Consider the following 27859-nt stretch of genomic DNA (forward strand, 5'->3'; position numbering starts at 1 on the left):
AATCCAAACAAAACAGATCCTACTAATACATTTTAATATATATTGGAATTTAACATTACAAACCTGATTCCAAAAAAGTTGGGACACTGTACAAATTGTGAGTAAAAAAGGAATGGAATAATTTAAAAATCTCATAAACTTATATTTTATTCACAACAGAATATAGATAACATATCAAATGTTGAAAGTGAGACATTTTGAAATGTCATGCCAAATATTGGCTCATTTTGGATTTCATGAGAGCTACATGTCACGGAGTGACTTTGTAAGGGCGGAACTGAAAAAGTGACGGAGATTGGTTCCGCCCGGACCATAATTCTCAAACATCGGTTACTTCCGGGAACTCCGGGAAAGGAAATCAGGGTTTCATGGATCGCAGGTGGATAGATGAGCGGGGCGATCGCGGATTGGGCAGTGTGAAGAGAAGGAGGAGTATAAAGAGGGCCTCAGAAACTGCAGAGGGGGAGTTTTTATTCTAGCCAATACGGCGAGTGAGTTGGAGTGTTTGGGCGAGTGCAGCGGAAAGAAGGCGGAGGATATTGTTGGCTGGGCGAAGACGGAGACAAGGGTTTGGCAGAAGCAGAAACCGGGCTGAGTATATTGGGATGTCTACCTAACTGTGAAATGCTCTATGGACATGTGTAACAAATTCTGAGTGGTTAAAAACAGGAAGACTCACTGGAAGTATCGCCGAAGGAGGCCCTTTCGACAGGTCACGTGGGAGCAGGAGAAGTATCCAGGAGCTGGAAAGAAGAGGGAAAAGAGACCTCGTGTTAGTAACGGTGTGGGTACCCTAAACCATCGTACAGCAGCATAATCATCTAGAGTGAACTATCTGTGAGCCTTTTTGTGAGTTTGTGGCATAGTATGTGAGCAGCCCCACCGTGGAGGAGGATTGTGGGTGAGCCGGGACCAGTGAGCGAGAGAAGACGTTGTGGTGTCGTGGCGGCGACGTTTAAATCTGAATATTCGTTGCATCAGTGTCTCCATGATTTCCAGGACGAGTCTTTGGTCAGACGGGGTTTTGACCCTAAATTCACCAAGAGTGTGTGGAGTGCAGTGGGTGAGTCTTTGTCCTTTGCTGTGAGTGTGTACACTTGAAACTTTCAGTGTTGTGCTGTGTTTGTGTCGTCAACAACCACCTTTCAGGCCCGACGAAATCCTGGAAGGAAGTGAGTACTGAGGCGGGCGAAGAAAACATCTCCAATTATATGCCGTCGATTACATCCTGACCCTTCTTCCCCACGTGACGGTGGCGGGAAACAATTTCAAGTAAGAACAGTGTGGATATAGTGGGAAGTATTAATGGTGAGGAGTTGGCTGCTGTAGGAGGAAATCAGCGGTGCGTGTATTATTACCTGCTGTGGAGTTCTTCAAAGGTTCGCCCCTGTCTAGATCTCTTGCCCTGTCGGTTGGAAGAAAGAAGAGGGAAGCGTTCGACCCATTCAGTGTAGCACACCCCGGGTGAAACAACTTACCTGTGTGTGACACCAGCGGAGGCCGTGTTCGGCCCAACGCAGCAGCTTTCGATCCGCACCTCTATCAGCAGTTGGTTGAAGCCTCAGAAAAGGAATGCCTGACGTCTATTTCCTCAAAGGTCTGTGAGTTACATCACTTCCTGTTTCCCTGTATATTCACCGTAAGCTATTGCCCAAAGCTAAAGCCAGCATATTGTGTTGTACACTTGCCTGTATGCCCAGAGTGAAGTCCCAGTTGTCTTTCCTACAGACTTACCTGTGCCCCGAGTGAAGAGCCAGCGGCCCCTCTGTCCACTGTCCGTGTCCAGTCCTGTTATACTTACCTGTATGTTCTTGTGCAGATCTAGCGGGTCCCTTTGAAGCGTCTACCTGCACGTTGACCCGTCACTCAGGATACAGAAACCGCGGAAACCCCCCCCGTACACTTACCAGTATGGTTTCAGTTGGATCCCGGCAGCCATTGTGCAGCTCCACCAGCATCTGGACGACCGGGAGTCCAACCCGCTGGGCCGCCTCGGAGTTCGCCATGAGTAGCAGCAGGTATCCATCGTGCATTCAAACTCTCAATACGTACCACTTATATCTGTTACGTCCAGGAAAGGAGAGGGCCCTGGACAGTCGTCCTGCAAGCCAGAACAAAGGGGCACTTGTGAATAAGCTGATTGTCGTCACATAGCCAGAAGGAAAGAGGAGTGAAGGACTCACCTGAGATCTCCCACGACGGAGTCTAAGAGACTCGGACTCACCTGAGATCTCCCGCGACGGAGTCTAAGAGACTCGAGAGTGTTACTCTCCAGTTGGAGAGTTGGATTTTAGCCTCCCTTCCCCCCTTCCCCATACCCTTTTTTTAGTAATTTAATAAAGTTTGTTTTAATATTTACTTACCGTCTCTCATGTGTCTGGTCATTGGGGTGTTCTTGGGACTTCCTCGAGGTGGAAACTAGGAAGGGGCGTGACTCATGACATCTGTAGTCCGCTCCGACCTGTGACATACACATTCCAAAAAAGTTGGGACGGGTAGTAATAAGAGGCCAGAAAAGTTAAATTTACATATAAGGAACAGTTGGAGGACCAATTTGCAACTTATTAGGTCAATTGGCAACATGATTGGGTATAAAAAGAGCCTCTCAGAGTGGCAGTGTCTCTCAGAAGTGAAGATGGGCAGAGGATCACCAATTCCCCCAATGCTGCGGCGAAAAATAGTGGAGCAATATCAGAAGGAGTTTCTGAGAGAAAAATTGCAACGAGTTTGACGTTATCATCATCTACAGTGCATAATATCATCCAGAGATTCAGAGAATCTGGAACAATCTCTGTGCGTAAGGGTCAAGGCCGGAAAACCATACTGGATGCCCGTGATCTTCGGGCCCTTAGACGGCACTGCATCACATACAGGAATGCTACTGTAATGGAAATCACAACATGGGCTCAGGAATACTTCCAGAAAACGTTGTTGGTGAACACAATCCACCGTGCCATTCGCCGTTGCTGGTCAAAACTCTATAGGTCAAAAAAGAAGCCATATCTAAACATGATCCAGAAGCGCAGGCATTTTCTCTGGCCCAAGGCTCATTTAAAATGGACTGTGGCAAAGTGGAAAACTGTTCTGTGGTCAGAAGAATCAAAATTTGAAGTTCTTTTTGGACAACTGGGATGCCATGTCATCCGGACTAAAGAGGACAAGGACAACCCAAGTTGTTATCAGCGCTCAGTTCAGAAGCCTGCATCTCTGATGGTATGGGGTTGCATGAGTACGTGTGGCATGGGCAGCTTACACATCTGGAAAGGCACCATCAATGCTGAAAGGTGTATCCAAGTTCTAGAACAACATATGCTCCCAGACGTCGTGTCTTTCAGGGAAGACCTTGCATTTTCCAACATGACAATGCCAGACCACATACTGCATCAATTACAACATCATGGCTGCGTAGAAGAAGGATCCGGGTACTGAAATGGCCAGCCTGCAGTCCAGATCTTTCACCCATAGAAAACATTTGGTGCATCATAAAGAGGAAGATGCAACAAAGAAGACCTAAGACAGTTGAGCAACTAGAAGCCTGTACTAGATGCCACACAGTGGTAAACATGGCCTTGTCCCAACTTTTTTGAGATGTGTTGATGCCATGAAATTTAAAATCAACTTATTTTCCCCTTAAAATGATACATTTTCTGTTTAAACATTTGATATGTCATCTATGTTGTATTCTGAATAAAATATTGAAATTTGAAACTTCCACATTATTGCATTCTGTTTTTATTCACAATTTGTACAGTGTCCCAACTTTTTTGGAATCGGGTTTGTACATCACCCTTAAAAAGTTTAAGATTTAAAAAAAAAAAAAAAAAAAAAAAAAAAAAAAAAAATTAAAAACAAGTAATGATGCTGCAAATTCAGCTTTACTTTCATATTTGTAACAGGGTTTACTTTTTTTTTTTTATCTGACAAGTTCTGTCGTGAAACAATTTCTTTCTAAGAAGCAGCTTTACAGTAGTAGAACTACTGTACACAAAAGTATGGTAACAGAGTTTAATTAATTTAATTAAAATGATCCCTATACTGACAAACATAAAACATTAAAGAAAAATTAATAAATTTTAGAAGTATAATGGAGAGGCCATTATGCATCATTCATGCAATTGTTCATTTTACTATAAAAATAAAATGGTTAACGGGTAACGGTGACAGAAATGGCATGGATCTGGGTCTGGATGAATTATCCTGAAGTACATTACCTCTCTAAGGTAGAAAAACAGTGTTAACAAGAGTGATATAAAGGAAAAGATACATCTCTATCTTTGTCTGTGTTCTGCTTTAGATCAGATGACAGATGACTTGGTAAATTTCCTAGGTAGCTAAATATAGGTCAGTCCTTTCTAGCAGTATGAGAGAACAGTTTCACACACACACACACACACACACACAGTGAGCTACACTTGCAGAGCAGGTGACTGGATGACGTATGCTGGATCCTTGTGAGGGCAATTTCCACAGCAGAATACCTGATCGCAGGCACGTTGCTCCGGTGACAACATGTGAACTGGGAAATCTCAGATGGACTCCTAAAGAGACACTTTCAATTCACTCGGTACACATTCAACATCTAGTTGAAAAATAATCGGTTATAAGACTGAAGCCATTCCATTTTCAGGATTTAATATTGCTGGCTTTCTTTTTAGACATTGCATGGGGTGTAAGGTTCATGGTTACCACAGACAGGTTTACACAAGGGCCATTTAGGGAGCATTTAATCTCTCACCCATCAGGCGCTCACTGCCTCCAGAGACACGACTGTTACAACTGAACGCCGCAACTATGCATTGCTTACTAAAGAGCAAACCTTTGTCTGTCTGTACAAAGTACAATGTGGTTCTTTTGGGTTTAAAGGGGTCATATGATGCTGCTAAAAAGAACCTTATTTTGTGTATTTGGTGTAATGAAATGTGTTTATGTGGTTTAAGGTTAAAAAAACACATTATTTTCCACATACTGTACATTATTGTTTCTCCTCTATGCCCAGCCTTCTGAAACACATCGATTTTCACAAGGCTCATCTCTCTGAAAAGCGAGGTGTGCTGTGATTGGCCAGCTATCCAGCACGTTGTGATTGGCCAAATGCCTGAAGCGTGATACCGAAATGTTACGCCTCTTAACATATTGTGAAGCTTTGTCCGGCCAGAGCGACAAAACAAAAACAAAAAGCCCATTATAAACGTGATATAAACATGATTTCTAGTCGTGTCTTCTTTTGGAAGGCAAAAACAAAGTAGTTTTACTTTCTCAACGAAACAGCGTCACACACCACGCCCTTGAGTGAGCAGAGGCTCATCTGGGCTACATTATGCAAATCTTCCCACATACTGACGTAGAGATGTGGGGGTGTGTTAGAACGAGCAGTTTCAGGGCGACGTGGACAAGTGTTAACTTTTATAAAGAATATCTCTTTGTATTTGAGACTTTAGTCTTTGCAACTTTACAGATCTTCTTTATGCACGAACAGCTTGTAACACTCCAAAGAGCAAGGAAAATTTGAAATCGCATCATATAACCCTTTAAGTGTATTATTTGCTGAGTCAGTGGCCACATTCAGTGCAGCATTTAGTATAACCTGGCCATAGACCATTAAATAAAGGGACAACAATAGCAGATATGCCTCTGGATCTCAGGTTTGCTGGCAAAGGAAAGATTATGTTGAATTACAAAACCACAGGGAGATAAATAAAATTTAATCACCATAATTACATTATGACCCCATACTATCATTAAAGCGGATAATTTAAAATGCTAAATTACAAAACGAACATAAAAAGTCCACACAACATGTGCACTAGATAGAATTTTTTATTGCCTTTCTCTTAAAGGGTTAGTTCACCCAAAAATCAAAATTCTGTCATTAATTACTCACCCTCATGTCGTTCCAAAACCATATAACCTTCGTTCATCTTCTGAACACAAATTAAGATTTTTTGATATAATCTGAGAGCTCCCTGACCCTCCCATAGACAGCAATGCAACTGCAATGTTCCCAGGTCCAGAGATCTGTAAAATAGTCCATGTGACATCAGTGGTTCAAACATAAATTTACAATGCTCAAGAATACTTTTTGTGCGCAAAGAAAACAATAATAACATAATTTATTCAACAATTCTTTTCCACGAGTTGCCGTCTTCCGTAAACATTGTTTACATTCGGTAGATAGCACGGATCCTGAACGTAAACAATGCTGATTACGTTGTTTACGTTCAGTGGATACTCTCCAAAATGGCGGAAGACGGTAACTCGGGGGGAAGAATTATTGAATAAATTATGTTATTATTGTTTTCTTTGGACACAAAAAGTATTTTCGTAGCTTTGTAAAATTACAGTTGAACCCCTGATCTTGCTGGAAGCGCGCTGCACTCTCAACAAAATGGATCAGTTTACAATCTAATTCATAAATATTAATCCTTTTTAGCATTATTAAATGTACATACTTAGTGACTGATAAAATCTTTGTCATGGAATTAGCTTGTTGGATCGCTTTGAGTTCACAGTTTTAACGTACATCTTTGCTTTAAAGGGGTCATTGGATGCAAAATTCACTTTCACATGTTGTTTAAACATAACTGTGTGTTGGCAGTGTGTGTACACATCCACCCTATAATGGTAAAAATTCCCCTAGTGTTTTTTTTTTTTTTTTATCCCCTTAAATAATAACCCCTTTCTCAAATCAAGCTGTTCTCAGATTCTTGGCTGTGTGATGTCACACAGACCCAAGCCCCTCCCATGATTGTTGATTGACACTGGGGTTTTATCTTAGCCCCACCCTGAGTGAGCTGTCATCAGTCCGTCATTGTTTCACCTCTGGAGCAGATGTAGACAAGAATGGCTCCTAAGTGATTGAGGTATTCTGTTCTTGAATGTAATAATGAAAATAGCAGTCTTCATTTACTCCTGACATCTGATTTGAAGAAACAGCGGATTACCTTTGTTTTTGAAGGGAATGTGCCCCCCGATCTGCCTAAATGCATCTATGTTCACGTGAATCATTCCTGATCCAGCCTCATCTACAGAAAAAGTGAGTATAAGGTTATTTGATGAATCATTGCAAATCGCCTTTCCTAATAATATGCTAGTTAGCAAGTTTCGCGACTAAATGCAGCTAAAGTTTACAGTCTGAGAGAACGGCTCGTCACCCCACAGAGAAGTTGCAATGTTTTTTATCCAAAACATTGTGCGATCGAGACGGAGCGTAACCAAACTCAAATCGAACTCAGTGGATGATTAACTATCACCTACCAGATGTCGCATGCTTCTATAGCCAAAACTTGGCAGCCACAAATATGCCACTTAGTGGAGTACTGAGAAAGAACATCTCTCATATTCTTTTTCTCTATTTTGTTTTTTACTGTACAACAGGACACACGCCGGGAAAGCTGACTGACAAAGTCGATTGTCCTCCATGTGTTTTTCTTCTCGAGTCACATTTGATTTCACGAGTCTCCATGAGATCTTGAAGCACTGTGAAATCGTTCATGCAATCAACAAGTGTATGGTCTCACAGTCTGGTCGGATCCTCTAGTGTGTGCATTCAGAGGGTTTTAAGGCTAAAAATCAGTTGAAACTGTCTTTATGTCTGTGGTCTACCATGGTTTTAAAATCAGTTTAGATTTGAAATTTGTCTAGCGTGTCCCAGGCCCAAGTCAAAATAACTGAAAGTATGTGACAGCCACAGGATTAAAACAATTAAAAATAATAAAAAAAATTATTTCACAATCAGACCTTTTTTCTCATAATTCTGAATTTGTATCTTACAATTCAGACATTTTCAATATTGTGAGATATAAACTCAAAAATGCATGAGATAAACTCTGAATTGCTAGATGTTAATTAGCAATTGCATTTAAAAAAAAAAAAAAAAAACATAATTGCAAGAGAACTGCAATTGCAAGAGAAAAAAATAAATAAATTGCCAAAAACAACAGTTATTGTTTTTCTTTTAAATATGATTTCAGAGGGCTCAGAATGTAAGGCACGAGTTGTATGGACTACCTGTATTGTGCATTAATGGTGTTTTGTTGTTCTTTTGGCACTATTAATCAATGTACACAATTTTCCTGTGTGGTAAAAAGAAGCTTTGACATTCTGGAAAACATTTTATTTCAAAGAAATAAAACATTTTATTTACAGAAAATAAGGTTGGAAAAATTTATACAAAACAAAAACAACAACAACAAAAAAACAATCTATTTTTGGGTAAACTATTGATTTAAAAGCCAAACAACACAGCTTCTCAGAGCTTTCTGATGGTGAACGTTGGTTTGAATCTCCTCACATTCATTAGACACAACCAAAGGTCAAGAAAAGAAAGCAGTGCTTATAATCCTGATCAGGATTTTCTATCAGTCACATGGCGAGTGTAAAATGTGCTGTAATCTATATCATTAACCTTCATACGGATGTTTCATAAGTAAATTGGTCCTTAAAGTCTTATTATCTAACAAGCATGTGTAATTAACCTTGGGATTCAGTTTACTCTGTTTCATTTCTGTGCTGTTGTAAAACAATTTCTGGATCAGAAATTTGGTATTCAATGCAGACAAGTCATGGTCCTGTTTCTATAAATGTAATTCTTCTTTTGTATATGTCTATATATTGACGAATTGTATAATATATTTAACGGGCCGTTCACAAGTCCAATATGAGTATAACTGATGTATAAATAGGCACAATAATGAGACATGATGATTTAAAGACTTTTTTTCTTTGTTAAATGTTTGAAATATGGCCTATGGTTAACACAAACTCAATGAATTTTATGTTTTATTCTACAAAACATGCTAGATAAAACTTTTTTTTTTTTTTAATAAATTACTTCAGAATTTGTTTCCCTCACACAGACGTATCAAATGGATCTAAAATACAGAGTATGAGTCAGTATGATGTTTTGGTGCTTTTTGGAGCTTGGAAGAATAAATAACCATCCACTATTGTTATATGGAAAAGTGAAGCTAGTTTTCATAGAATAAAGAAAACAGCTCAAGGTCAGAATGACATGAGGGTGTGTAAATGATGGTAATTCTTCACAAATCTTTGAGAAAAAAAAAAATGATGAGAGCACACACACACTGATAATTTTTATGCAGTTTCCATGTATTTTTCATCTCAATATCTGAAGTGAAAGTGAAATTTTATTTTTTTATTTTTCTTAAATGCATCTGAGTTGTTTCATTAAGGATTTTTTATGGAATATGTGATAGTAGTCATCGTATTCATTGTTTTATAGCATCTTGAATTAAAGTGTCATTTGCAGTTGTTTTGTCCTACAGTGAGTGCACATGTAAAATGTATTATTACTTTTATAAATGTACCAACATTTTGGAAATAAATTCAGTGCGTGCAACTGACAAAAAACAGCACACTTGCCAAACAGAAATCCATTTTTGCTTTAATAAAAAACAATATCATTTGAAAATAAATATGTTTACTAGTTATACTAAAAACACAAAAGGATGTTAATATTTAACAGCACCAATAAATATATTACTGTGAAAATATACTGAAAATGTGGCTGTACATGGCAAACAAACAAAAACTCATTTCTGGCACTTTCACACAAAGAGAATGTTTGTTTTTCAATCATAAAACCTCGTCCACAGGCCTCATATCTCCACCAAACTGATCACTCATACAAAAACCTTACAATAAACTAAAAAAAGGCGCTTTCAGGAATGTTGAAGTGTTTGTTTCACTTTTGTCTTTCGTTTTATAAAGCCGTCCACAGTTTTTCAGATTGGTGACAATGTCGATAGGAAACAAATCAAAACAATATCATCAATAACACTGAATATAAATAGATCAAATTAAATACACAGAATACTGAACAGATTCTAACATTATAAATTAGATGTAGTGAACTACACAAAGGGATATTAGATATGTATACACAGATATTGTGTGGTAATGAACAGTTCCTAAAGTTCTGTGCAATACCCTCTTTGGAAAACATTAAACTTAAATATTAGTGTTATCTTTTACTACTGCGGTGAATGGAACGAGTCTGTTCCTTAGCAAAAGTCAGAATCGATTTGCATTTTGTCACATTTATGTGTTTTTTTTAAATCTCCGTATGTACATATATGTAATATCCCTTTAGTATTATCACACCAAGTCCTATTGGATGTTAGTCAGTACAGGGTGACTAAGACTTCACCCTAGTGAGAGTGACATCACAGAAAGAGATAGTTCCGCATTCGTATCCCATGCCTGGACCCACTGTTCCGAACATTCCGGAAAGAATTGTTATTATGTCACTTCCTCTCCTTTGATCGACAGCCTGTAACTGTTCACGTAAAGGGTTGGAGGCTGTCGTTTGCACCTTTCAGTGAAGTCTTGGACATTCGATCCGAGTCTTTAAATATGAATCCACAGCGGGCCGATCCAGTGAAGCTTTACCTCACTGTGTTCTGTCCAATCACAGGCCCAGGTGCAGTGACACTCAAATATATCCCATTCACACGCCAAGCAGCGTCTTCGTTTACTTGTAGGTGATAGCAGCGACACACATTGTCATTTAATATATATAATATATATTCTATATATTCATATATTACTATCTTAAAAATTTATATCGGGATGGTATCTCCTGCCCTCGTTTCATTCTCTGTCTTTTCGTTCAGGCTAGTGTTTGCAGTTCGTCCAGGGAATGCATCCTCAGGTTTAAAAAGTGCTGTGCCATAAAAAAAAATTCCTTCATTCATTGTTCTGCCCAGCACGATGCTCATCATCTTGGCTTTTCACATCTGAAAGAGAACAATGGACTGGTTAGAGATCTGTTTGAAATTTATGTCAAAATAGGTCAGGAAAAGCCTATGCGCTTATTGATCTGTGTTTTTTAGCCACCCAACCAATCAGAATTAATCAGAGTCTTTTCCCACGCTACTGTGTTTACAATAGAAAAGTAGTGCTCGCAATGAAACGTACATATATATTTAATATATTTATTTCAAATAAAATAATATAAGTGTGAAATTTAATGTTTTCTGGCATTTAGTTGCATGTTAAGTTTGTTTAAATTGCAGTTAGCTGAACTTTACAGGGATTTTTTGATCAACTTAGGTAGGACTTAAGTACATCTTTAGATGTAGTTCTATAAATAAAGTGCACTGCTTGTACTGCCATTTATGTTGAATCTTGTATTTCATGTATTTAAAATGTATTAAATTTGTAATCACACATTTATACATTTAAAATATATGAACTTTAAGTAATAGCTACTTTAGTTAAAATTATAATCAAGTAATTTTCATGTGCAGTGTGTTACTCAACACATAAAAACACACAAAAAAGTAAAACTTTAATTTGTCATTACTTTTTAAAAGTGTAATTAAGTATGTTATATGCTTTTAAGATTTGAAGTACACTACAAGTGAACATTCAGTACAATTAAGAGCACTTAATACTTAAGCGCAAACTAAATTCAGTATTTTTGTATTTTTGGCAGTCTAATCAAAAACATTTTGGGTTATCTGTATAGTGGTTAGGTAAAAATGCTCAGTTGCTGGAATTTTGGATGGGGTAAAAATTGGTTTGGGTGGAACGGCCACAGGATCAAAGTATGCTGTGATCTTCACAAAGCATAACAATAACATACGGACAACATATATAGAATGCTAACATATGGTCAGACAGTTTAAATTAGTGGGACAGTTGATGAGAAGCAGACAGCATGGACACACTTATATATTCACATATATAATTCAACAAGATCTCATATTAGGTATCTGAAATATGAACAGATAATGGCATGGTTTTGCACGTAATGGCAAAATCAATAATACCAAATTAAATTCTGACCTATTATGAACATAAAATGACAAGATAAAAAACAAAAAAACAACGAATAACTGAGAGCAGGATGTGTGAGTTGCACTTCAAAAACACACACACACACACATATGTAGCATCCCTGCCTGTTCACACAAAAACACAGAATCATGTTGCTTGCTGACAGAATACCAAAAAAAAAAAAAAAATCAGTTGATGTACACTACTAATCATTTCTATGCTTAACACCAAAACATGATGTCACTATTAGTGCACAGCAGTAATGCACCAGATTAAATGTCTCTCACTGCACCACACACACACACACACACACTACGTCACCATGCATATACAGAATAGAAGGGAAAATGACTTGATAAGAAGATGCATGTTGCACGTGGTGACAGTTCATAAACAAACCTGCAAGTTCTTTCGTTTAACTCAAGTTGTCTGGACTTGCATTGCAATTGTGTGAATTTGCAGGAGCATTTACAGGTGAGGGGGTCCTGCACATACAAGCGCTTTCTTCTCTCTGAGCAAGGCTCACAGTGGCTGCAAGGGAAGCAGAAGGAATAGACAGAGAGACATCTAAGCACTAGTGATTTGGCCAGAGAGCTGAAGACACACACACACACGCTCATGCACCTCGCCATCACACACCACCTCCATTCATTGCACAAATTTGGGTCCTTTTTTGCTTTGTGTTGAAAATGGGTAGCATTAGTGGCAGATTGTGTGTGATGAGAACAAATAATGACTTCATTCATTCATCCATCAGTGAGCACACATGATGAATAGCTGCAACATTGAAATCAGACGAGAACAGTTATTGGACTGACAGAAAAGTGCATTCACATACACACATTCACATACACACATTCACATATACACGAATGAAAGAGGTATGAAGCAAAAGCAAAGTCTGTTAAAGTGGTTTGTTCAGCTACAGAAACTTGACACAGAAGCACAAATTTTGAACTGTTTCATAGACACATTATCTGTTCTAAAATGTGACTTTCTTAATTGTCTACTTGCACCTACACTGAAGAAAAAAAACAAAAAAAAAAAACAAATGTAACCAGGCAAATGTATTTGTTTTTGGTTTGGTTCAAACCTTACATTTTGGTTTAATATGAATATTTTCCCAAAGACAAAAACCTTCACACAAAGTAAAAAAATATTTATTATAAAGACCATACCATATCTAATCAATATATTTTCTTTAGAAATAAGCCAAAATGTTATTTTATATAGGTCAATCGAATAAAAAAACATAATAAACAAAATCAAAACCAGTTGTATTATGAAAGTAAAAATTTAACTCACAGTAAAACTAAAAACATTTTATTAGTCAATGTTTCATTTAGCTGACTTAATATAAAGGCAACTTTGAAATACCTTAATTTTTGTAATGATGTTGTTTTAAAATATGTGTCATATTTTTCTTTTATGCACACATAATAAAATAAATGAAAAAGTAAAAATAGTATGTGTTCTGCACATCAACACACACAAAATACCATTTTTATTGTTTATTTAGTTTTTGTTTATTTTTGCCTTGAATGGAACAAAAGAGGTTTAAACCAAATTTTCAATCAGACCAATAATAAAAATGCACTTTAAATAAATGACACAGTCATTTCACTGTTTTCAGTGCAGTAAAGACAAGCCCATCTACAGGAGAGAGATTCAGCTGATGTTCTCAGAAACATCAAGGGGGCCGAAATACAGGTGACTGGTGAGGGATCACATGAGCATGGCGTCAACCCAGCTGTGGCAGGACATTAGTACGATAATGACAGAGACAGCCATGCAACCTCTGTTTATTTACCTTTGGTTGCTTTCCTCTTTGTGGGCCGTGGGCCAACAGTGTGAATTAGAGTACAAATAAATGCAGACTGGGGCTTTAAGCCGGCAGGACAAGTGAGATTACAAAGAGCAAACAAGCCGCCCTGAAATAAAGCCAATGATTGAGAGCAAAATACTGCTTGAGCGCAGGTGAGCCGAGGCGCTGAGATCGCCCGAATCTCCCTCTCTCGCTCTCTTTCGGCTTTTAACCCTCCCCACTCTGGGTTTTCTGCAAAACAGGAAAATAACGCAAGAAAAGGACATCTAAATGAAGCTGCTGAGAAAGATCAATCAGCAAGGGATGTCAAAAGTGCTTTGGTTCCAATTTGATACTTAAAAAAAACCCATACTTTTTAGTAAACACTACATTTTATTTTTTTTTTTTTTTTTTTTTTACAATAATTTAATTAATAATTAATTAACATTTTGTTTAATAAAAATACTACTTTGATATTAACTAACACTACAATTAAATTTTTTTAAAGACATGTTCATTTGAACTTTCTACCCCGGTTTCCACAAAACTATGAAGCAGCACAACTGCTTTCAACACTGATAATAATGAATGTTACTTGAGCAGCATTTCTGAAGATCATGTGCTTTGAACACAGAAAAAAAAAAAAAAACATTTTAAAATGTATAACAATAGAAAAAAGTTATTTTAAATTGTAATAAAATTTCACAATATTCCTGTATTTTTGATCAAATAAACAGACTTGAGCATAAACATTAAAAATAATCTTAACATTTAGAAAACATTAAAAAATCTTAATGTGCGTAGTGCATAGGCAGTTTTGAACCTATTTTTTTTTTCATATTTAGTATTTTAAATAAGTAAAATTCATATTAATTAATTTTTGCTGTTATATTTAAATTTGTATAGAGAATTGTGAAATTCCACTGGTATTAGTACAGACCACTAAAATTATCCTATTGAGACAACCCAACTCGCCAGCAATTAAAGCGAGGAGCAGTGCGTCACGGACAGTCCTCAGGAGGAATCAGTGGCAGACTCTACAGTCCAAAAAAGCAGCTGAAGGAACTGAGCCATAACGTGTGTGTGTGTGTGTGTTTGAGGAGCTTAGAGGTAAGGATCGAAGTACAAGAAGTTGAACTTGAGCTTGTGAATCAGAAGCGAGAGTCGCTGGGCTCCCCGCCCCCCGTGTGAACGCCTGCCTACGTGCTGAGAGAGACGACACGCAGAGAGCCGGCGCTTAGCCCCATGACCAACGGATTTCATTTAGCCCTCTCAGCTAACCCCATCCATCTCTGTACGCTCGCATTAACCTATAGGTGCAGAAAGGCACACGGCCGCCGCTCATCCAATTAAACTGGGAACATTCCCTGACCTGAACCCACCATCCTTCCATTAGATAAAATATCAGAGCAAAAAGATGCTGCAAGAGCTTTTTTATCAGCACTAACTTAAATTTTTGAAATGACATTTGACCAACTGGTGTCAAGGCGGTTTTTAGTGGATGCACAAAACATGTTGTTTGAAAAAAAGCCTTTTTGTGTGATTTTTTTTTTTCAGAATATTTGATTTTATATTTCTGTTATATACACTGCAATTGTTACCTTCAAGAGGTATTTACTCATAAAATGAGGATTTCTTGGTATAAATTAATCTATTTGGGTTGATCCATCAATATTAAATCATATTTTTGACTTGAATAAAACCAAGCAGGTAACCAAACAGCTGCTGGTCCCCTTTGACTTTGACTATGGAAGTCAATGGGGACCAGAAACTCTAGATAGCAACCTCTAGATGAAAACCGGGAGGCTTGTGAATGTCCCATAGACTGTCATGGTATAGAAAAGTATGAAAACATCATCAGAATACTCCATCTGGCATCAGTGGTTCAACCGTAGCGTTATGAAATGACGAGAATACTTTTTGTACGCAGTCTATGGGAAAGTCACAAGCCTCCCGGTTTTCATCCAAAATATCTTAAATTGTGTTCCGAAGATGAATAAAGCTTTTACGGGTTTGGAATGACATGGGGGTAAGTGATTAATGACAAAATTTTCATTTTGGGGTGGAGTATCCCTTTAAGACACAATAGCATTAAATGAGGTTTGTAAAACAGCTCAAGGTAACCAACAATGACCTCCGTCTTAGGATCACCTACTATTTAAAAGGCTAAAAATAAAAGTGAGTTAACGACAGACACTTGTTACTATGATTAGTGTGGGGAAGCAGGCAAAGGTCAGACTTGAGCAACTGCGGTGTGAGGAGAGCGGCGGGTGGTCTTCACAGCCTGCCATAAAGCGCTGGAGCCTCGCCCCAAAAGAAAAACTGAAACAATCCTATAAAAGACTTTGTTATCAGCAGGCCAGAGCTCTTAAGATATATATACGGAGCAATCCAGGCTTTAACACAAGCACCATGGGCTGTAAAACCTCAGGGAGGCCTGGCGGACACCTGACCAGCTCAACACTCAACTTGTTGATCTAAAATTAGATTTACCACATTTAATTATTTGAACATTTAAAAAAAAATCACATTGTTGTTTCATTTTTTTTTTTTTTTTATTTACATATGGTAAAATGTGCTAAAATATGTTAAAATGTGTTCGTTTCAGAATAAACATGCAAGCGTCACAATTTCTTCTTTTTGTTGTTTTTTTGTGACTGGAAATTTTTCAGAGGTGGCATTTTCAGAATTTAGCACATGCTCTTATCCAAAATGACTTGCATAATTACTATTTCTTTATGATACTGCCATGCCATCTGCTATGTTCAGCAGATGAGAAGCATTAAATTATGAATGGTTACCTGCCAGAAATAGAAATACACTAGCTATAAAAAGACGTCCAACACAAATAAAAGAAAAAGCAGGTTTTGTTGCATCATAATTAAGTCCCTTTGAAAGCATTGAGTCTTGAGTTTGTGCCTGAGGATTAGGAGGGATTCGGCTGTTGTATCATTTAGTGGAAGCTGATTTGACTTTATGGGTGTGAGAACAGTCAAGTGTTTCACTTTATTAGCTTTGTTATAGGCAAACGGGGTTAAGGGTGTGTCGAGGCGGTTGCAGTAGCAAACCGGGCGATATAATGAATTCTCACAATATATTTGCGACAAAATTAGCAAACAATTGAGCATCATAATGACTAATACCATGGTTTTGTTATATTTAATATGCACTCATTTATTTCTTTATAATGCTAGGACAATGCTTGTGAACTTTTAGTACTCAGTGGCGATACTGATCCAGTAGAGGGAGCGCTGAAGGTCTAGACCAGGGGTCTCCTGGAGAGCTACTGTCCTGCAGATTTCAGCTCCAACCCCAATCAAACACACCTGAAGCAGCTAATCAATGTGTTCAGGGCTACTTGATAGTTACAGACAGGTGTGTTGGAACTGAAGTCTGCAGGATGGTAGCTCTCCAGGAGCAGGGTTGGAGATCCCTGGTCTAGACAGGGTTTTATCATTTTTGATGACTTTGAGACGCTATGAGCTGGATTTCCTGGAACTTTATATTTGGAATTACATGTAAGTGAAAATAAAGTAAACTCACAGTACTGTGTGTTTACAAAGTGAACCGTGCTGGCACTGTGGACATCCGAGTTCATTTAGAGTGCTCTCACACAAGGCAAAATTCTTGTGAAACACTAACACTAGTGTTGAACAATAAGCAAATGGGATGCACCAGTTATGACAAAGCAAGCAGCATGAATCTGGCAATGATGAAAATATGCATACTTTCATTTCTCACCCACATCATCTCAGCTGTCATTCGCTCCACTCACATACAGACAGTAAAGACTGCTGAAGCTGCTCTTACTGTGAGTCATGTACATAATATAAACACTGACCCACTGACAAATCAAGTCTGAATGACTGGCTCCTACTGGAACACATTCCTAAAAGTATGTTATGCTCTCAATTTGATTGGTCAGTCCAGGCGTGCAGCTAGAGATATACTGCATCACTTGAGCTTTACTGCTAATAGTCTGACTGCCAAGTGCTAACTGTGCTAACTGCTAGCATAGTGTCCAGCTGGCTGCTTCTCATCGCCGCTCAATCAACCCAGTCATTGCAATTTTTAGCCGTGTGTTTAGAAACGCCCTGCACCATCTAGAACCGTCCACACTGTCAACAAATGAATCTTAACCAAATCCCACAATGTCCAAGTTGAAAAATGGAAGAATTTACCATTTCAGAAAGATCTGTTATCTTAAAATCACCCAAAAGCTTGACATAGGAAATAATAACAATAATATAAAAATAAAACTCAACTTACTTTTCTTTCTTTGATTTGACTTCTACCTTTTGCCTGAAAAAGACAGATGCAACAGAGGTTTAATTCACTTTTCATCAGTTAAAGTTCACTCAAAATAAATATTCTGTCTCTATTTACGCACTACATTCTTAAAATAACGGTTCCAAAAGGGGATTTTCACAGTGATACTATAGAAGAACCATTTTTTTGGTTCCTTCAAAGAACCTTTCAGTGAACAGTTCTTAAAAGAACCACTTTTTTCTTCGTTTAAGTCTAAAGAACAATTTAATAATCCAAACAAACTTTTTTCCACTATAAAGAAACTTTTGTCCAATAAAAAAAGTTTTCATGGATGTAAAAGGCTCTTCTTGGAACCATAGATGCCAATAAATATCTTTACTTGTATTGAATTATTAAAGATTTTGTGCTCTAACAGAACAAATAACAGCATAGTGAACAATAAGTGAGTAAACTTTAAGAATAATGGACAGTTTACATCTTGGAATTAACTATTTCTTAAAGATGCATTTAATCTCAGCTTTAGAGACGTACCTGCATTCACACTTGGTGTGTTCTGTGAAACTCAGTTGAAAATTATGCTGTGATACACGTTGTTTGACTCGCAGTACCTACAGGAATAAACAAAAAAATTCACATTTAGTATGTAAGCATGCATTCATTCACTATGAGTGTACTTTGTCATTTTTATTTTATTTTAAACACTGTTAAATAAATGGCAAGAGCAGGCCTCAACAGTGGCCAAGAGCAACTTCAGCCACATAAACGGGGTGTAAACACAGTGTGCAGCGGTAAACAACATAGCTGACATGCCAGTTAACACCGCCTCACTGTCCCCATGTTGGGCAAGCATGAAGTCATAAGAAGCAGGGTGAAGGACTGCACGCGCTGGATTGAACCAGTCTCACCTCCATGGTGACGTTGCGGGTCTCTGTAGGGACACACTCGAGCGCTTCGTCGTTGCAGCAGCCTGCACAGCGCATGAGAACCACGCAGGACGGGATGTAGGTGTGCTCGATCTCGTCAGGATACTCCTGAATGATGTCTACCAGCATCTCTCGTGTCTTACACGCACTCTTTTTGTACACTTCCATGAAGGGAATCACTAAAGAGGAAGCAAAGTGAGAGTTCAGTCACTGTCATACTACTGATGTCTTCTTTTCTTTCTTTTTTTTTACTATCATGCCATTCCAAAACTGTATGCTGTCATTTTTTTTCTTCTGTGAAACACAAAAAGAGAATATTTGAAGTATCTTCATGCAGCTCTTTTCCATGTAATGACAGTTCATAATGACCATGACTGAGTCTGTCTCTCATAAAGGCTATTTCAGAAGTCTTGACCCTTGTGAAAAAGAAGTGCACTTAATTGTATTGAATGTGCACTTGTAGTGTACAGATCTTAAAAGTATGTTTTTTTTAATGGACATTTAGACATAATATAATATCAATGTAACTAAAGGTGAATTTCATGACTGTTTCTTAACATTCTTAAGTACACTTTTAAAAAGTGCACATTAAAAGTTTAACTTTGAAGTATATTTTAAATCATTGTTTAATTAATCTTTTGTAGTGCTTTAAAGAAGTACACTTATTTTGATGTGTTAACTAACATACTAAGCCACATATAAAGTATGTGATTATGCTTTTTATCCTTAATATGTTATTCAGGATTATAACTGTGAAAAGAGCGGCATGAAGATTCTTCTCCTTTTGCATTTCAAGGTCAAAATAACAGCATGCGTGTTTGGAATAAAATTAGAGTGAGTAAATTGTATCCATTCTTTGCAAAAACTAATATTTCCAGAGCAAGGCACCATAAATGTCACATCCATGGCTTAACACCTCACACAGGCCTGTTCTGCTCACTAGGGACTTGACTTTCCCAAGTGGGCAAAAAAAGGCATGTCACACATGTTGAGGCACACACACCAGCACATGTGCCCCACTTGCACGTCCACCCTAGTCTGTACACCTCCCTAAACTGGCTTCCCATCATTCATCCTGACCCCAGTGCCTCATGACCCGCAGACTGCCAGGGAAAAGCGTGACCTCAGGCAGTGTGGCGCCAGGCTTCACTGCAGACACCTGACCTCCATGAGAAGCCCACCCTGCCTGACACTCCCTGCCACCCATGAATCTGTCAGTGCCCCAGAGCCATGCAAGAAAACCAAACACAACTGTATTCATGATGCTGATCATGATAAAGTCAGTAACTAGTAATCAGTTGGTGGTACCAGCCACATTTCACCCAGTCCCCTATCATGGCACTTCTTCGTTTATGGCTGTGATGTTTGTACCACTTAGCAAAGTGCAAAGTCAGATATAAACGGACTGACTACTGCTAACCAAGATTCAATATGTTCATTTAATGCAAATCAAAACCGTCTAGCATAGGAGCTCTACATTGTGGGAAAGCGCTTATGAATGGAAGCAGATTGGGAATGACGTAAAAATAACAATACACGTTCCCCCAGAAACGTAATAGGGACTCTATACAAACAACCAGGTCAACTGCTAACAAATAATTGCGACCTTGAGGGCAAATCAGGAATAAATCATGCAATCTTTGTTAATAAACAAACACAGCCATGGTCAATGAGTCCACACAAGGTTGCTTGCGGGTAGAATAAATTATTCACTTTGGCGATCCTAATGAGGGTGGGAAATATACCCTGACTCCTAATCTTGAGTGTCCAAGCAAATATTTATGTAAGTGACATTAAACTGATTAAGTAGAGAGAGTGTTGCGTAACAAAAGAGAACAGCAAACATACAGTATTGGATGGGCTATGTACTGTAGGCCTATTACCTGCCTCAGAACTGGGATAAAACCATTCGCAGTTTAATCTTTGCCTTGAGAATGTCATTACATATACATCCTCCAGGTGGTGCTGGACTCTTAGCCTCATTTCCAAAACATTTTTCATATCATACACACTTCAACATTTACGAACACTGCACATATAAAGAGACTTACCCTCATTTTTGCTCTTCATCCCTTCTTTGGGTATGTGGGCAGCCTGTCAGGACAGAAAAAATGACAACTGTAAGTCACAGAACACCAAAAATGAGTTCAATCTGACCTACGTTATACACCACTGAAAGAAACCAATAGTAATGCTTGGGAAACTCTCGAAAAGGGAACATTTCATTATGTTTTACACAACCAAAAGCACTTTTTTTACGCCAGAATCTAGAATTACTGTAGATGCTTAGGATTTTGGACTCTTATAGGAGTTTAAAGTAGTCGTTCTCAACCTTTTTGATCCCCATTGGCCAATTAAAAAAAAAATTTGAGCCGCCAATATTTAAGCTAAAATATTTCCTGTGGTACTGCTGTAATGATGAAAAAGTTGCTTGTTTTCTAAGCTTCTGATTAACATAAACTTGCAGTCTCAATAGACAATAAACATCAGTTGATTTCATGATTGCATTAGTTTCGCGAACCATATGTCCTTCAGTAAAATTGACAGCTGTTGATGGTACAAATAAAAAAGCAAGAAATATGATGTCAATTTATTGGCATATGTCAGTATTTGTACCTTATCTACCCCTATAGAGGACATATTAGAGCCTTAACTATGATCCAGTGTGGGTACAACTAAAGAAGCCCTGTAATCGCAAATATTCCTAAACTGTAACTTTTTCTTATTTTAACCAAATTAGATTAAGTTAGACTTATTTTAAATAATTTTAAATCATCCAATAAACCCCTTGGAAGTTTGATGAGGCCCTCTAGTTGGCCCCAGACCCATAAAAACCAGAGAGGCTTTCAAAATCTAGTAGCTTATGGGAGTTTGCATGCTTTCAGAAAGATGTCTTAGATTCTTTTCAGGGTATTTAATCTCTTATAATCTTTTTTTTTTTTTTTTTTTTTTTTTTTTACATCTAAATTCTTAGTAAGGGAGTTAATTTGTCATTCAAAGCGGCTACAGAGATCCAAAGATTCTTCTGCTACAATTTAAGACTATTCGTTTTTCCCGCCTACAGATTAGTCTCGCTGGGGCGCGAGAGAGAGCGCGTGATCGGTCGCGTTACCGCAGGTGGCGTGGACTGGCGCGGACTGGCGCAACCGCTCTCGGTGTTGCGTGAGAATCTCGCCGGTTTGCCTCACAGACCATCTGCTTCATATCTAAGCAGACAGTTTTCATATTCTGCACCCAACATCGGGACAATGACGACAAAGCAACCAGCAAACAACCGACGGTAGTTTACCTCACAAATATGTTTCACGACATCAAACACAGGCTACGTGCGCTGCTGTGTCACGATTCAAGAAAATGAATTAATTAGGCGGGAGACAAAGAAACGCAGGCGTTCAGGTAATATCTTATCCTTATTCTCGTCAAGAGAGCAGCTGGTTGCAGTTTTTAAGTCTTAAGGCATCGCGAGCGCTACTAAAAATCAGAAAGTCAGTGTTGTGTCTGTGTTCGTTGCATTTAGCCTCCCGTAGCCTGTATACTCCCGTTACAGCACGTAGTCTGTTTTATAGTCATTTGCATTTATGGTTAATTCATGTTAAATCCATGTACTTCTCAGAACAGGAACTGGTCGGGCTACACAATACTGATAGCTAAATATCCTTAACATAACAGCAGCTATTATTTTAAGCAGGAAATCCCACGTGAAACTTCAGGTAACCTAACTGGACAAGTGCATTATATCCTCGTCAGTGTAATCTGACCTCGGTTTACACATTAATAAAAAAATGAGTGGCTTTCTCCTCCCATCATTTCAAACCCACTAAATTGCACAGTCCTTACCTTGACAGCAGAGAGATGAAGGAGAGCCGCAAAAAATAATTGTATCGAATAAACGACAAAGTTCATGATTGTAATTCCAGTGGTGTGTTGCGGCGAGCGTCACTGAACAGTCTCTGGCCCTCAAGACAATTAAAAGCGAAGCTGCTGAATCTGAATGAACCGTGATATCGTGGGTCAAAGTAACAGTTCCATTCTTGCCTTCAGGACCGAGGCACCTGCGTCGAATCCACTACAATGAACGCCTTGAACCTTAGCGCTCCTCCAGAAAATATAATACAATATAAATAATAGCAATAACAGCAAAATGAAAGGATTATAAAGAAAATAAACCGGGGGAAATCCACACTATATTAGCCCTCCTTTTTCGCCTTTAAAATCCACAGTATAACGCAAAGTTAAATAATTCTAATTCCAAAACGTCACAGGCAAAACAAAATATATATATAAAAAAGTTTCGTACACTTCCAAGCGCAACCTCTATAGGGACCAGAGAACGGCTTCTGCGCGTATGCTTCTCATCAAGAGCAAGACGCTACATGTGCCGGTATAAAGTGATCCAATGGCAATCCCTGGTTCAACTGCAATTCCTTCTTCCCTCGTATTATTTCCGCTATTGCTTTGGCTTCTGCTGTCTCATATCGTTGTGGATGTTCTCTGGTGGTATGAGGAGGTCTTGTCACTTGCGCTCGCTCTGTCTTTCAGCGCTTCAGTGCTCAACGCTGCAGATCTTGAGAGAATCGGCACTCAGCCGCTGATTGGTCAGCGATAGTCTTACGTAGATTATGATGCTCCAATGCGAAGGGGCTCGACTCACTTTAGCAGGACGTCAGAAGGTGGGAAATTATGCATAAATCTTATTGCGTGTGGGTTATTCAGCTTCATAGACAGTCCAAAAATAGGTATAGGTTTACGAAAGCATTTTAACTGTATTAAATCCGTAGCCTTTACTGGGTCCAGTGTGCTATTTTCCCATACATCTTCCTATTCGTTTTGTACAGGTTTGACCAGTTTTTAATAAAAGGAAGTATGTGACTCTTAATGATTGTTGAGTCATGCTAATTAACCATTAGTCGTTCTTTTTGTATCAAGTTCACGTGTAATTACTATACAATTTGTTAACACTGGGCTATTACAGTATTTAATAATCTGTGGTAATGTTAGTTCATTGATAGTTCATGTTAGCTCTATTAAATAATATCAACAGAAATGGCATTTGATTTCAGTAATTTATTAATAAAGCTTGAAATGAAAAATAACCAAAGTGTTTTAGAAATAGGTTAACCGTTAGTTCATGTTTATTAATGTTAACAAATTAAATCTTATTGTAAAGTGTTATTAAGTATTTTATGTGGGCAGTTATAACTCTTACAGTGAGATCAGGTTTTCAACTGGGCATCCATGAACGTGTTGCAACGTTTGAACAAAAACATTTAAAAAACAAATATTCCTTATGTTTATATTATTAACAGTCTATTGAGGGTCCATGCCTGAGCGTCTTGGCTGAGGGAGTACTGTAAGGGTTAATTGTGTTGAATTATGCTAAAACAAACTTATTTGGTGCTTTTCAAGTGTTCAAATAAGTTGACATGTTTGTCTATTGAAGGAGAAGCATGTTGGGAAGAGAACAAAGCAAAGCAAGGTTTATATTTGTTTCACAAATTTATTTTGCAAATTATTGATATAACAGAATAAATATAAGATAGGTGTGTCAAAGTATTAAAAGAACATAAGTTTCAAAATCAAACCTGATTCTCAAATAGTTTTAAAGGTAACAGTATAACTTCATATAAGGTTGAAGTATGTCACACAAATCGTTTTAAACGACCACAATAATATTTACAGACTTCTAATATTACAGTTTCACATGCATTACGAATGATGTCTGATTTATATTTGATGTTATATATACAGTAGGTGTGTAAACATGAAAATGTTTTTCATTTTCACAAATGTGCCTGTCACTCATGTGTTCACTGGTCACAGATACCTGTGCTTGGCAGTCCTGTCATATTTTGAAACCTGCAGAAAAAAAACCTATGTGGATGAATGAAAATATGAGCTGATGTTTACTCCCCTGCGGGCCGTAGGAAGTGGCAGGGGGTAATACTAGGGCTTTCAAGTTCCCATGAGTACAACTGCTGAGAAAATCTAACTCAGTCAGCTGGTGCTTGAAGACTCAAGGATGGCGCCCCAGTAGAAAGATGGGAGATTTAGACGTAGCTTCATTTCCCTTCGAAATCACCATGACCTCTTTCTCTCACACACACACAAAAAAAAAATACTCAGTCCCCATGTTCCCTGACACAGATGGGTCACGGCCTTCTCTCCCACAGCGCTCAGAGTCAGGCACTTTACTCTGTTACTATGGTTGCCAGCCACTTAAAGTTTCCTTCTCTTTATATGCTCTGTCCTTATCCTCGCTTACTTGATCCTAGAGTGATAGGTTTGAGAGCACCGCTGCTGTTTCTCACTGTGGAACTTTTTGGCCTGTTAAACTAGTAAACCATGCACTCATCCTTTGGCACAGTAACAGTACTAGATATTCATTGATTGAAAGACAGAATTCATATAATGAATTAGCACTTGGTAAAACTTTAATAGGCATGTTTGGGAGCATCGACTGAAAATCTAAAGAGCGACCCAACAGACAATAGCAGCCACTGCATTTAAAGAAGAAGGCAAACAGTTTCAATAGCTTTCTGAACTTTAGTTAGAATGAATTATCTTATGCTTGTAGAGGAGAAAGAGCTTGTGTTCATATAAAGGAATTAATGAATTCATTTGTTTGAGCAGTACAATGTCTGGTTCTCCTCACATAGGCCATTTATTCAGTTTCACCCATAGAGGGCACTGTGTAGACACTGCCTAGAATGCTGACAATCTAAAGAAATAAACTTTGCAAGTGTTCACACATGAAGAGCAGCTACAACTCTTCAAACTATATATTTTGTGTTTAATAGCTCTGTAAAGCCCTCACAGTAACATCAATAGAATCCAATACAATTAGGCAAATCACACTGAAAAAAAAGGTTACAAAAAATGGTAACATCTAAATTAATTGGTTTGAAGTTAAAAATATGATTTTATATCACTTAATCAACCAAAATAGATGGTTTTTTTTTGTTTTTCCCACCAAATCTATTTTTTATAGGTTAAATCAGGTAGAAATAGCTTTTAAAGTTAACAATTGCAGGTTATCAATTTTTACAGTGCACATAACCCAATCTAATCTATACACAAATACTATTATGTACAAGATTTGACAGCACAACAGTATGTATTCAGCTCAGTGTTCTAGAAACCACTACACAAAAAGTAACCCAAAATATGCATTGAACATCTTTTGCTTGAATTAAAGTCATGTGGTTGCATCTTTACCAACTTTGCACCATCAGGGCTGGACATTTATTTCACAATTATTTGAGCTTAATCAAAGTGTGCAGAATCCTTTTAAAGGTTTGGATTAAGGTTGCGTCTTTAACGGGGTTATTCAAGGACATTAATCTTCCTGTGCTTAAACCTCAGCTTACTTTGGTGGTGTGATTTTGAACCTTGTCATCTTAAAACCAAAATTGTGAAATTTGTACTTTTTTCTGTACCATCTGATCACCTCTTTGAGTTGTTTTATGTGTTCTTTATTTATTTACTTATGTAATACAGTCTGGATCTTTGGAACACTTTTGATATTGATGTCACACACACACAATGATCAGTCTTTGCTCTAAAGGTCCTGTGACGTACTGAAAGTTTCTAGGAGTGTCTTCTTTGGGGAAAGATGAATCCGTACACTCTTTAAACTTGACTGTATTCCATCTCATATTATGCTATTGATATGTTTTATACCCATATTCCTGATTTGTGCTTTTCCACAAGTTGGAAAAATGTGAATTATTGCATTTCTACTGCCAAATAAAGGAATACTAAATATTCTGAGTAAATTTATTCAAAACATTTCTTGTTCTAATAATCACAGCTGGTCTCAGTTATACAGTATATTCACAGTTAACTGTGAATAACAGAAAACTGAGCTGACCTTAACCAAGGCATATTTACAGAAAATTGTTACTCTTATGGGATGATCTTGTTGACTGTCTGAATCTGATTTTAATAGTTTTATATGATGATGCAAACTGATTAGATTTAATTTCTACACTGCACAAAAAACAACAACAACAACAACAACAAAAAAACATATAATTGCAAAGTAGCTAGAAACATTGAAATAAACAACATTGTAGTTAGAAATGTTGAAATTGTATTTTCTTACATACTTGCATACTTACAAAACATACTCCAGTAATCTTTGTTTTCAACGCTCAAATCAATTTTACAATGTATATTTAGATTTAAATTAAATCTTTTTCTTAGACTTTTATTTTTAACTATCAGTGTCATGGACACACAGTCCATGAGCTCACATTTCAGTCTCCTGCTCTATTTTTTAATGAGTGATTTTTGCTTCGAAAACCTCACTCCAACCAAGGTCTGTCACCCAGGTTTATCTGTCACCTTGTCCAACAGTCTGAGTCTGGGTGTATTATGTCTCTGTAAATGGCCTCATAGTTTCTGACACAGAGCGGAGGACACACTCTGATAATTCACATCATGAGTCTCTGCAAGCATACTGCTCATAGCTGCACTCCAAATAAAATGTGAAGCCACAAAAGATTGATATGTGAAATTAAGTCAGATATCCGAACCCGTTCTCTCGGGACTGGATGCTCCTACTCTGCTGGACTGACCCTACCCACGGCATTAACTACCCACAAACGCCGCTCCTTAATCCTAAAGGCCGGTCGGAGTTCTTTAAGACGTCTCACATGCTTTCTGTGAAAATATTTAGTCTGGGCCTCATGTCCAAGGGAGTCACAACGATAATATGAGCTGCTGCAGATCAAGACAGAGCTTGCAAACGCATTGCATAATAATGGAGAGAGTTACAGCGAGGAAGACAGGGTCAGCGAGGAACTGAAGAGTGTGAAAGAAAGAGATGCTGGATTGGGGAAGTTCCTTCGGCGGTGAAATGACGTGAGCAGGGAGACGTGGTGAACTCCTGCTATGGCATTCCTTAAAGGATTTAATTGAAGAACAACATGCAGGTTCATCTGCAGCGTAAAAGCCTCCCTAGCTTTTGCTGATGTCAGGAGCATGTTACCGTATGGGCAGAGAAACTTAATGAGCCCTGTCAGCATCAACACCCACACTAAACACACACAGGCCTGCT

The 27859-nt window shown here is 38.0% G+C and overlaps 1 protein-coding gene and 1 long non-coding RNA gene across 6 annotated transcripts; one reads left to right on the top strand and one right to left on the bottom strand.

Annotated features, from left to right (window-relative positions):
• Positions 1-248: 248 nt before the first annotated feature.
• On the top strand, positions 249-2358 carry LOC109051814. 2 transcript variants are annotated; one of them, XR_006156669.1, is made up of 2 exons: positions 249-1597; positions 1729-2358. It is a non-coding gene; the product is annotated as an uncharacterized LOC109051814 (long non-coding RNA). The 2 variants fall into 2 exon arrangements; XR_006156668.1 differs by having other exon boundaries at positions 1820-2358.
• A 7717-nt stretch (positions 2359-10075) lies between these two features.
• On the bottom strand, positions 10076-23353 carry LOC109105815 (vascular endothelial growth factor A-A). 4 transcript variants are annotated; one of them, XM_042740405.1, is made up of 7 exons: positions 22636-23352; positions 20850-20892; positions 18781-18977; positions 18407-18483; positions 17876-17908; positions 12202-12333; positions 10076-10757 (listed from the first exon to the last, which is right to left on the bottom strand). In XM_042740405.1, exons 1-7 carry the CDS (start codon positions 22699-22701, stop codon positions 10739-10741), a joined length of 567 nt encoding a protein of 188 aa, XP_042596339.1. In that variant the 5' UTR covers positions 22702-23352; the 3' UTR covers positions 10076-10738. The 4 variants fall into 4 exon arrangements, 3 of the variants coding, with proteins under 3 accessions (XP_042596339.1, XP_042596341.1, XP_042596340.1); XR_006156670.1 differs by lacking the exon at positions 10076-10757 and adding an exon at positions 13613-13858 and having other exon boundaries at positions 12197-12333; positions 22636-23353; XM_042740407.1 differs by lacking the exon at positions 12202-12333 and having other exon boundaries at positions 22636-23350.
• Between the last annotated feature and the right edge of the window lie 4506 nt (positions 23354-27859).

Source organism: Cyprinus carpio, chromosome B16, assembly GCF_018340385.1.
Source record: "Cyprinus carpio isolate SPL01 chromosome B16, ASM1834038v1, whole genome shotgun sequence".
Lineage (NCBI taxonomy): Eukaryota > Metazoa > Chordata > Actinopteri > Cypriniformes > Cyprinidae > Cyprinus > Cyprinus carpio.